This window comes from Neoarius graeffei, chromosome 13 (genome assembly GCF_027579695.1).
Source record: "Neoarius graeffei isolate fNeoGra1 chromosome 13, fNeoGra1.pri, whole genome shotgun sequence".
NCBI classification, from domain to species: domain Eukaryota; kingdom Metazoa; phylum Chordata; class Actinopteri; order Siluriformes; family Ariidae; genus Neoarius; species Neoarius graeffei.
The window spans coordinates 42,858,272-42,870,714 of record NC_083581.1 but is presented as its reverse complement, the minus strand read 5'-3'; the positions used below and the strand labels follow the sequence as shown (position 1 = coordinate 42,870,714).

Below are 12,443 nucleotides of genomic sequence, written 5' to 3'. Positions count from 1 at the left end.
ATTCAGTGTGTTGGAAGATTCTGGCCTTTCACCCCGCACCCTGACAGCATGGTGATGCTTCAGGGTTATTTATGCCTGACCGAGGTATGGTATGCAGGACTATTTCTGTTCAGGGACATCTGGAGAGATGTGTAACCACAGTGCTTAACCTCACATTTAAGATGAAAGTATCAATGGCTATGGTCGCAAGTTGGGTCATAATCGATAAAAAGGACCATCAACCATGGATTACTGCAGTCAGTTCAGCTGCAATATTTATACTTAACAAATAAGAGTTTCAAAGGTATATCAGAAAACCATATGTTTTGGTGGAAAAGCGCAATCTTATTGCAGAGAGAACTGGAGTTAAAAACGAGGTAAAATTCATCGAGGATTCTTGGTGGACCGATATGTCACTTCATAAGCAATCCACCAGAAATCGCTTTTCATCTCCGAGCAGCTGTCATCTTCCCATCTATTCTCCTAAATCCTCTTCAGATGTGGAGATGTAGGGGCGGAACAGCGGGCTAAAGGGCAGTTCTGCCAAGGACCCATCATCATTCTCTTTTAGCTCTGGCACAAAAATGTCTCAAGATTTGAAATTGAACAAATTTGAAAAGTTGTCCTTTGGCAATTTATTAAAGAAATTGTCCAGCATGTTTCAGCAACTGAACACAGGAATTGTAGCTAAAATAACATTTACTTATACCACAGCACTGGATTGTGATTGGTCAGAAGGTGCTGATTAATTTTCTACAACAGCATCTCGGATAGTAGAGTAGCTGCAAATCACAGGTTTATATTAAAGCATTCGTTCTAATATATTACCGACTCTATAGTAACAGCTCATTCCCATAAACAGATTAACAAGAGTGCTCTGAGAGCACAATATCCCCTGCTGGCAACTATGTCATAACTCTGGTAAAACGCTGCTGAATTGAACGAAATTGCAATATGCATATTACTGACATATAACAAAGAATCCTGTCAAGTTTTGTGAAATTCCTCCAAAAATTGTGAGAGAAGTTGATTTCAGAAGGTGAGTACCCTTCCCGGGACGGACGGATGGACAGACGGATGGACATTACCATGACATAATCCCCCTTCGGGTCTTTCAGCCAGCAAGGGACAAAAATGTTTTACCAAATTACATGGAATTCCTCTAAAAATTGTGAGGGAAGTTGATTTCAGAAAGCAAGCACACCACACCTTGATGAAATTGCCAAAGTCCAAGTTTGTTAATGATCAAGGGTATAACTCTGGTAAAATTTGCCCAAATTAAACAAAATTTCAATATGCGTATAACTGTCATATAACTAAACCTTTTGCCAAGTTTGGTGAAATTCCTCCACAAATTGTGAGGGAGTTGATTTCAGAAGAATGTACACCCCCATGAAATTGCTAAAATACAAGTTATTTAATCAAGGGTCAAAACTCTGGTAAAATTTTCACAAACGAAATTAAATTGCAATATGCGTATGACTGTCATATAACAAGGGCTTTTGCCAAGCTTCGAGAAATTCGTCCAAAAATTGTGAGAGGAGTTGAAGTCAGAAGGTGAGCACACCTTCATGAAATTGTGAAAGTATAATTTTGTTAATCAAGGGCTGTAACTCTGGTAAAATGTGACTGAATTAAACAAAATAACAATGCGTAGTACCGACATTAAACACTGCCTCTTGCCAAGTTTGCTGAAATTCCTCCACAAATTGTGAGAGGAGTTGATTTCAGAAGGAAAACACACTCTCATGGCCGCACGGTGGTGTAGTGGTTAGCGCTGTCGCCTCACAGCAAGAAGATCCTGGGTTCGAGCCCTGTGGCCGATGAGGGCCTTTCTGTGTGGAGTTTGCATGTTCTCCCCGTGTCCGCGTGGGTTTCCTCCGGGTGCTCCGGTTTCCCCCACAGTCCAAAGACATGCAGGTTAGGTTAACTGGTGACTCTAAATTGACCGTAGGTGTGAATGGTTGTCTGTGTCTATTGGCCCTTTTCCACTACCCTTTTTCAGCTCACTTCAGCTCGCTTCAGCTCACTTCAGCCCGACACGGCTCGCGTTTCGACTACCAAAAAACAGCACGACTCGGCTCGCTTCAGCCCTGCTTAGCCCCTAAAACTCGCACGGTTTTGGAGTGGGGCTGAAGCGAGCCAAACCGAGCCGAGTGAGGCTGGGGGCGTGAGCAGACACTCCCCTGTACACTGATTGGTGAGGAGGAGTGTCCTCACATGCCCACACACGCCCCGCGAGCACGCTGGGATCTGTAAACACCGTAAACCCGGAAGAAGAAGAATTACGAGAATTATGAAGCCTTATGCTTCATAATACGCTCTTGCCAGTATCTGTTGGCGTTGTCGGTGACAACAAGCCACAGCACCAAGACCAGCAACACTAACGACTCCATGTTTATTGTTTACTATCCGGGGCATGAGACTGCCGCTTAAAAGATCACTGATGTCACTGTTTGCGCTGCTTAACGACATCACGTGACGTCCACCCACTTTCGCTAACTCCACCCAATGTGTCCACCCACTTCCAGCCAGCACGGTTCAGCGCGGTTGTATTCGAAATGCAACTCCAACAGCCCAACTAAGCTCGACTCAGCACGGCACGGCTCAGCCCGACTCAGCCGCGTTGGTAGTGGAAAAGCGGCATAAGTGTCAGCCCTGTGATGACCTGGCGACTTGTCCAGGGTGTACCCCGCCTTTCGCCTGTAGTCAGCTGGGATAGGCTCCAGCTTGCCTGCGACCCTGTACAGGATAAAGCGGCTACAGATAATGAGATGAGATGAGAATTAAGACACTCTCATGAAATTGGCAAATTATAATTGTGGTAATCAAGGGCTGTAACAATGGTAAAATGTGACCCAATTTAACGAAATTACAATATGCATACAGTAATATGCGTACAGTAATACGCATACAGTAATACGCATACAGTAACATGCATTACAATATGCATATTACTGATATATAACAAAGAATCCTGCCAAGTTTCATGAAATTCGTCCAAAAATTGTGAGACGAGTTGATTTCAGAAGGTGAGCACCCTTCCCGGGACGGACGGACGGAAATCACCACGACATAATCCCCCTTCGGGCCTTTCGGCCAGCAGGGGATAAAAACGTGTGTAGTCAGAATGTTTTCTGTAAGGGGGTAGTAAGAATTTATGAACATGTATGGAAGGAGTCTCCAGTGTCAGCACTTTGTTAGTCAGAGGTAAAGCTGTAACAAAGTTTGCAGGACAGAGGACTTTATGCTTTGTGGTTTCTTGATAACGTCACAAACTTCCATTTATTTCTTATTAACATCAAGGTAGAAATGAAAGAGAGCCTGGTGATGCTCCTGATTCAATGGTGTTAAATCTAGCTATAAATTGATAAAACCTATGATATGATGTTCTTTTACAAATAAACAAATTTAATATTTGGCAATTTGCTGTGGTATAAGAGGAATAAAACACTTCATAGGAAAACAATCAACCTCACAATGGTAAAAATAACACTGTTTCATATCTCTCCACTCTGGTGTTGGATATTTTCCTAAAACAGTACATCCCAAGGCACATAATATTCCTTACTTATACTCATGATAGTAACAATAACTGACAGATTCTTTCCTCTTCCTCCAGGAAACTCCTAAACCTTTTAAAGGCGACCTGAATTATTAGGATGGTCTTTGCTTACAGACAGAACCACTCTGAGCTTTGTTGCTAATGCTCATCTCTGATTCCGTCTCTCGGACTTTAAAGCCGTCATGCCAGAGGGTTGCTGTTAAAAGATGACCTCTGATTTTGTGAGGCTCTTGCCAGGAACTTTATGCCAGTGTGTAACTCTATCCTGCTGAGAAATGCCATGCAGCAGTAATGGAAGCTGCAACACACACTATCCACAATCTAGTCCACAGAATGGCAGTGAAATATATACTTTTAGGTTGGATATCTGAGGTGTGAGGCACAAAGAAGCCCATCAAAACTCTTGTCTGTGGGATACCAGCAAGGTGAGTTGGGATGAGCCCTCACAAGGATTGCGTGAAGAGGAACTTACCACTGGACCTAGAAAACCTTTATGGCCTGGTAGACCTGGTGGTCCTCTCTCACCCTATGCAAAAGAGATAAAGATAAGACGAGAATGTTACAAAAAACCCGCAAAAAAAATCATGGCTAGAGAAGTGAAGCAGGAACAGAAAAAAGATAGAGCTGTTAAGGAAATGACAGTGAAATGGTTAACGTGTTCTGGAGAAAAAAATTGGACTTAACCATCGTGGAAGCATTGATTAATTCAACATGAACTCATGTTCTGACCTTCTGTGAAGGAAGGTCCAAGAAAGAAACCAAAGCAGTAAGCTGATCTCAGAGATTTTATGAGCAGTGATTTTATTACCTTTTCTCCTTTCGTCGCCTGACCTGGGGACAACCCAGGATCACCTTTTGCACCCTGAGGAAACAAAACATCATCTCAGTTCATTTGTCTTGCCAAACCATTTTGAAATATACTGACATGAATTTAAATTGGTCTCAGATTTGACCTGGTACTGAAACTCTGTAAGTTATGTAAATGACTGAGCCAGGAAAATGTTCGAAAAACAATCAAAACAATGTCCAGAGCTCATAGTGTGTTAGGACTAGGACTGTTTTGGCCTCTAGAGGCCGCTGTTATTTCCTTTTCATGTCGTGTTCATTTTGGCCTCTAGAGGCCGCCACTGTTCCTGTGTTTTGAGTTTGTGTTAATTGCCTAATTATCTTCACCTGTGTCCTTAATTAGTTTGTCTATTTATACCCCTGAGTTCAGTCCTCTTGTCACGGAGTCTTTGTGCTGTTATGTTTATCTCCAGTTTCCTTTGTACTGTGTTTTTTGATCTTCTTAGCTTTTGTATTTTTGCACTTTGCTTTTCTTTTGGATTATACTCTTTGGTTTTTTTTTTTTTTGTCTTTTGTTTTGCCCTGTATATAGTGTATATAGTTTAAATAAACCTTTTGATTCTTTTTCTACTTCCGCCTCACGCCTCTGCATTTGAGTCATCCCCCTGGTGGCCTAGTGGGGGTTTGCTGGATTATCACACCAACGAACCAGGTTCGAATCCCAGCAAAACCCTAACAGAAAGACTCCGTCATGACCGACTCAGCAGAGGCTGCTTCAACTGTCTACCCGGCCAACCTTCAGGGAATTATGGCAGCTTTGACACGCTTCGGAGCGACCATGGATGCTCATGGACGTACGCTCACCAGCCAACGTGAGGCCCTCGCTCGCCACGAGGAACTGCTTCAGCAAATTGGGAAAACCCTGGCACAGCTGACATCTCTGCCTGCATCTCCTGCTCCTGATCCAGTTCCTGCTCCTGATCCAGCTCCCACTCCTGCTCCAGTGCCTCCTGCAATGCTGCCTTCTTCACCTCGCGAACCCAGCCTTCCTGCACCACAGAGGTATGACGGCAAGCACAGTGAGTGCCGAGAGTTCCTTACCCAGTGTCAACTCACCTTTGAGCTTCAGCCTACCACCTACACTACGGATCGCCGTAAGATTGCCTTTGTGATCACCTTATTAGCTGGTAAGGCGCGAGCCTGGGCTACTGCTATCTGGCAAAGACAGGGACCTGAGTGCTTTGATTTCCAGCTGTTTTCTGAAGAGATGCTTCGGGTCTTCGATCAGGCAGACATCAGTACCGACGCAGCCCGAAAGCTCATGTCCATCCGGCAAGGAGGAAGCGTCGCAGATTACGCCATCTCGTTCCGAACACTCGCAGCAGTAAGTGGATGGAACGAGACTGCCCTGGTGTCAGCCTTCCACCATGGTCTGTCTGACCCCATCAAGGACGGTCTGGCCTCTATTGGATGCCCAAGTGACCTCGAAACCCTCATCTCACATGCTATTCGTCTGGACAACAGGATGAGAGAACGCCACCAAGCCTTGAGCCCCCCCAGCCTCCCTACCTCTACCTGGAGACCGTCTACCTCCTTCAGTGACTGTCCAGAACCCATGCAAGTGGGTCGTACTCGCCTCTCCGCATCTGAGAGGGAGCGCAGAAGGAGGGACAAGTGCTGCATCTACTGTGGCAAGCCTGGTCACTTCCGAGCATCATGTCCCGAACTCTTGGGAAAAGGACCGCCCCGTCCAGCCGAGGGAGGGTTGTGACGGGGCCTACCCTCTCTCCCGGACTCCCTGGCCAAGGAATCTACATCCCGGTCTCCATCTCCTGGGGTGAGTCTGTCCACTCTTGTCAAGCTTTGATAGACTCAGGGGCGGCTGGGAACTTTATGGATATTCACTTCGCCCAAAGCATCAATATTCCGACTGCACCTCTTGAAGTCCCACTGTCTGTGTCTGCCCTCGATGGCCAAGCGTTAGGTGATGGAAGAGTCACCCAAGTTACTTCTCCAGTTTTCCTCCAGTCTCAAGGTCACAAGGAAGAAATATCCCTGCACCTGATTCCTTCACCTGAGTTCCCAGTTATTCTAGGCTTTCCTTGGCTTACTCGCCACAACCCTCGCATAGACTGGGTAACAAGCCAGGTTGTGGAATGGGGCCCTGCATGCCATGCCTCTTGTCTGCTCTCTAGCTCTCCTGTGTCTCCTGCCGAGCCCCCTGATCTCACCGAGTTATCTCAAGTTCCCACAGAGTACTGGGATCTCAAGGAGGTATTCAGCAAGAGCAGGGCCGCCGTTCTTCCTCCGCACCGGGCCTACGACTGTGCCATCGACTTGCTCCCTGGGACTACCCCTCCTCGTGGCAGACTGTTTTCACTCTCTCAGCCAGAACGCAAGGCCATGGAGGAATACCTCAAAGATGCCCTGGTCTCTGGGTTTATTCGACCCTCCACTTCACCTGCTGGAGCCGGCTTCTTCTTTGTCGGCAAGAAGGATGGGGGGCTCCGACCATGTATTGATTACAGGGGCCTGAATAAGATCACTGTGCGCAACCGATATCCCCTTCCGCTGATGTCCACAGCTTTCGACCTGCTCCAAGGCGCCACCGTCTTCACCAAGTTGGACCTACGGAACGCATACCACCTCATCCGTATCCGACAGGGAGACGAGTGGAAGACTGCCTTTAACACCCCGTCTGGGCACTACGAATACCAGGTGATGCCCTTCGGACTCACCAACGCACCAGCTGTTTTTCAGGCCCTAATCAACGACGTCTTAAGGGACATGATTAACCTATACGTTTTTGTCTACCTCGACGACATCCTTATCTTTTCCAAGACCGTGCAGGAGCACCGCCACCATGTCCGCCAGGTTCTCCAGAGGCTGCTACAGAACAATCTGTTCGCCAAGGCCCAGAAATGCGAATTTCATGTTCCCGAGGTCTCCTTTCTGGGATTTATTGTACGGACAGGCCAACTCCAAATGGACCCTGCCAAGACCCTGGCCGTCCGGGATTGGCCTACTCCCAAGTCCGTTAAGGAGGTTCAGCGGTTCTTAGGATTCGCTAACTTCTACCGCAAGTTCATCAGGAACTTCAGTTCTGTGGCAGCACCCATGTCAGACCTCACCAAAGGGACAGGTGGATCTTATGGCTGGTCTCCTCAGGCAGAAAAGGCGTTCAAAGACCTCAAGGACCGCTTCTGCACGGCACCCATTCTGGTTCTCCCGGACACCTCCCAACCATTCATCGTGGAGGTGGACGCCTCGGACAGTGGTGTCGGCGCGGTGCTCTCTCAACGTTCGGAAGGAAAGCGGCACCCCTGCGCTTACTTCTCCCACCGCCTGAGTCCTGCTGAGTCCCGGTACGATGTGGGGGATCGAGAACTGCTAGCGGTCAAACTGGCCCTTGAGGAGTGGAGGCACTGGCTGGAGGGAGCACAACATCCATTCCTGGTTTGGACTGACCACAAGAACCTGGAGTACCTCCAGCAAGCCAAGAGACTGAACCCTCGACAGGCTAGGTGGGCCCTGTTTTTCAGTCGGTTTGACTTCACCCTCTCATACCGCCCCGGCTCCAAGAACACCAAACCTGACGCACTGTCCAGACTGTTCTCTGCCACTAACAGGGAGAATGAAGTCGGGCCTATTATCCCTGTGTCCCGGATTGTGGCCCCTGTCCGCTGGGGTATTGAGGAGGCTGTCCGACGAGCCCAACGCCAGGACCCCGGTCCTGGGACGGGGCCACCAGGCCTCTTGTACGTCCCACATCAAGCCCGGGCCAAGGTTCTCCAGTGGGGTCACTCTTCCCCTCTCACCGCCCACCCGGGAGCTCGAAGGACCCTGGACTTCCTGAAAAGACGCTTCTGGTGGCCTAACATGGAGAAGGAAGTAAGGTCATTTGTCCTGTCCTGTGAGGTTTGCACCAGAACCAAGAACCCACGACAGCGTCCCCAGGGTCTCCTGCATCCTCTGACCATTCCCCGGCGTCCCTGGTCCCACGTGGCAGTCGACTTTATCACGGGTCTCCCTGAGTCACAAGGTAACACGGTCATTTTGGTCTTAGTTGACAGATTCTCCAAGGCCTGCCGCTTCATACCACTGTGCAAACTCCCCTCTGCTCTTGAAACTGCGAAACTTTTGTTTAATCATGTCTTCCGAGTCTTTGGTCTTCCACAGGACATCGTCTCAGACCGAGGGCCCCAGTTCTCCTCCCGAGTGTGGCACGGGTTCTGCAAGGTCATCGGAGCCACTGCCAGCCTCTCCTCTGGGTTTCACCCACAGTCCAATGGTCAGACGGAGAGGCTCAACCAGGACCTGGAAACCACCCTGCGAGGCCTGGCTATGGATAACCCGACATCGTGGAGCACCTGGCTGCCATGGGCGGAGTACGCCCACAACACCCTGCAGTCATCGGCCACCAAGCTGTCGCCATTCCAGTGCCAATTCGGGTTCCAGCCACCTCTGTTCCCGGACCAGGAGGAGGACGCGGGGGTGCCCTCGGTCAACCAATATGTGAGACGGTGTCGCAAGACCTGGAGCAAGGTCAGGAAGACCCTCATACAGACCTCCAGAACCAACCAGACTCAGGCCAACCGCCATAGAAGACCTGCACACGCTTTCCGCCCTGGGCAGCGTGTTTGGCTGTCCACTAAGGACCTTCCACTGCGGGTGGAGAACCGCAAGCTTGCTCCTCGCTACATTGGCCCCTTCAAGGTGGTGCGCAGGGTGAACCCTGTCTCCTACCGGCTCCAGTTGCCCCGGACTCTGAGGATCAACCCCACTTTCCATGTTTCCCTGTTACGGCCCGTACTGACGTCTACGTATGCCCCTGCCCCTAGGAACCCCCCACCCCCCCGCATCTTCCAGGGGCAGACTGTGTTCACTGTGAATCGCCTGCTTGACTCCCGCCGGGTCCGCGGCGGGTTGCAATATCTGGTGGACTGGGAGGGCTATGGTCCTGAGGAGCGCTGCTGGGTTCCTGCTCGGGATGTCCTTGATAAAGAACTATGTCGGGACTTCCATTCGGCCCATCCGGATCGCCCTGGGAACGTCAGGAGACGCTCCTAGAGGGGGGGGTCCTGTTAGGACTAGGACTGTTTTGGCCTCTAGAGGCCGCTGTTATTTCCTTTTCATGTCGTGTTCATTTTGGCCTCTAGAGGCCGCCACTGTTCCTGTGTTTTGAGTTTGTGTTAATTGCCTAATTATCTTCACCTGTGTCCTTAATTAGTTTGTCTATTTATACCCCTGAGTTCAGTCCTCTTGTCACGGAGTCTTTGTGCTGTTATGTTTATCTCCAGTTTCCTTTGTACTGTGTTTTTTGATCTTCTTAGCTTTTGTATTTTTGCACTTTGCTTTTCTTTTGGATTATACTCTTTGGTTTTTTTTTTTTTTGTCTTTTGTTTTGCCCTGTATATAGTGTATATAGTTTAAATAAACCTTTTGATTCTTTTTCTACTTCCGCCTCACGCCTCTGCATTTGAGTCATCCCCCTGGTGGCCTAGTGGGGGTTTGCTGGATTATCACACCAACGAACCAGGTTCGAATCCCAGCAAAACCCTAACATAGTGTGGTCCGTTCAGGTGTGACTGAAGACGTAAGGGCTGTCGCAGAACAGAGAACGATTGTTTACAGCTGCTATAACATGTTACTAAAATTAACTGTTTTTAATGTAAGTTCTACAACATTAAAGGTAACTATAAATGGATAAAAAGTACAGCATTATTCTTTAATTTAAAGAAATTGTAATTGCTGGCAAATTGTTGCAGCAAATAATTAGAAAATAATCTAATCTACTGTGTTATCAGTCACTCTACATCAGGCTGCATCGCATCCCCTTGCCGCTGATCAGTTTCCTATAATAACATCCCAAGTTGTGTTTTATTCCTTGAGATGCACCACTGTCAGTTTAAAGAAAAAAAATCAATGTATTATATTTATATAAATGACATTTAAATTCTGTATTGCTTCCAGAAATCATAGATACCATATTAGACATTGTGGCTGAGTACTCTAACATTAATCATAACTATAAACAAATAAAAAGTTTCTTGATAATTTAAAAGTTTGTAATTGTAGTACAAGAGGAATGAAATACTTCAACACTAGGAATAGTAATTGTGCTTCTCACCATCCCACATAACATAAAGTTGATTATTTTCCTATAATAGCATGCATCATTGTGTTTTATTTTTAACTTATGCTCATGAAACCTTTATTACCTCCCCGAGGAATGAGAACTGGAAATAGAATCTGCGTCCTACTTTCAGGAAGCTCCTAAATGTTTTTAAAGCCTACCTCCTTTCCTTACTTTCCCATCATCATTTTTAATACGAGAAAGTTCATGTCACGTTACAGCTCTGTTTCACTTTATCTACTTCCACCTGAGAAAAGTCATACGGTAAGTCGCGTAAAAAATAAATGCTCCAGTAACAATTTTTACTTGGGGCACTTCATATTAATGACATTAGAGCTTATGATTTTAGGTAACAACCTTACAATAACACTTTCCCAGGACACGTTTGTAGTAATTCTTCAAAAAAAAATAAGAAAGAAGATAATTAGGTGATATAGCAATATGTCAATACTGTAATCATTTCTGTTACAAAACACTTTTCTGGCATATCACAGATAGGATATACTAAAAATAATAATAATAATAATAATAATAACTAGACTGCATTACCGCAGAGAAAATGCAAAGTGTGCTTGCTGAGCTGTAGCAGAACAGCTATCATGCTAGCATCCTAAAAGCTAGCATGCCAACATGCTAATGCCAACATGCTAACAGTTAGCAGACTAACATGCTATCAGTTAGCATACTAACATGCTAACAGCATACTAACATGCTAAAAGCTAGCATAATCAATCATTAACATGTTAATGCTAACATGCTAACAGATAACATGCTAATAGCTAGCATTCTAACATGCTAATGATTAACATGCTATTTGTTAAAATTCTAACACTTTAAGGCTAATATGCTGACAGCTATCATGCTAACAGCTAACAGGCTAACATGCTAATGGCTAGTATGTTAACTTTTAGCATGCTAACACACGGAGGGTGACATGCTAACAGCTAACATGCTCACAGTTAGCATGCTAACATGCTCAGGCGAACTCACTAACAGCAAACATGCAAATTCTGCATGCTACCATGCTAATCCTAACATGTTAACAGCTCTCATGATAACATGCTAATGGTCAACATGCTAACAACTCGTGAGCTAACAGCAGGCATGATATCGTAATGGGTAACATGCTAACAGCTAGCATGGTAACACGTGAATGCTTATATGCTAACTGATATCGTGTGTGCGTGTAAGTATTCCTAATAAAGTGGCCATTGAGTTGAAGTTGATTTGCTGTCAGTCTCAAATGAGCAGATCCTTGCCAAATGCATCATCACCTATGGGGGAAGGGAGGAATGACTCGGTCAAGCTTCCGTTGATTAGCGGCAAAATGGAGAAAAAATGGACGGATGAAAGGCAAGACAAAGACGAGTGTGGGTCAGAACCGATACCGTGTGTGTGATGGGTGATTTGGCCTGAGGTGCCGTATGAAGTTTGGTGGATGTGTGGTGAAGTGTTACTGAGCAAAACTCCAGTCATTTGAATGGGGCCAAAAATCAATGGAAGCCTATGGAGGTAAAAAGAGAGGCGTGAAAACCAAGGAAAAGACGAGTGCAGGTCTCAGATGAGGGGATGGATCTGTGCGGGGACTTGGCCTGAGGCATCAAGTGAAGTTTCTTGAAGTTTGGTCACTTGGTTAAAAAAAATGATGGAGAGTGAAAGTTTTTCTCCTGAAACACCATTCATTCTCAATGGGGCCAAAAATCAATGCAAGCCTATGGAGGAGAAAGGGATGAGCAAAAAGAAAGGAAAAATATGAGTGCGGGTCAGAACCGATTGCATATATGTGTCGGGGGAGTTGGCCTGAAGTATCACATGAGGTTTGGTGCATCTGCGATGGAGCGTGTCCGAGTAGGACAATTCGATTCATGAGCCCTATTCATTCTCTATGGGAAAAAAACAAAAGAAAAACGACAAGAACAAGAGAATGGGCATGTTGATCCAAAAGCTGTATACAAGCACACTACACCACTTTGGCCC

At 46.5% G+C, this 12,443-nt stretch overlaps 1 protein-coding gene across 1 annotated transcript in view; it reads right to left on the bottom strand.

The window, feature by feature from the left end:
- The window catches only part of LOC132896734 (collagen alpha-1(XXIV) chain), a 286,940-nt gene that overhangs the window by 156,676 nt on the left and 117,821 nt on the right, over positions 1–12,443 (bottom strand). Inside the window, exons 6-7 of the mRNA XM_060937767.1 lie at positions 4,353–4,406; positions 4,017–4,070 (exon numbers count right to left, since the gene is read on the bottom strand). Of these exons, the coding sequence (XP_060793750.1) occupies positions 4,017–4,070; positions 4,353–4,406 (108 nt within the window). The remainder of the gene's footprint in view (positions 1–4,016; positions 4,071–4,352; positions 4,407–12,443) is intronic.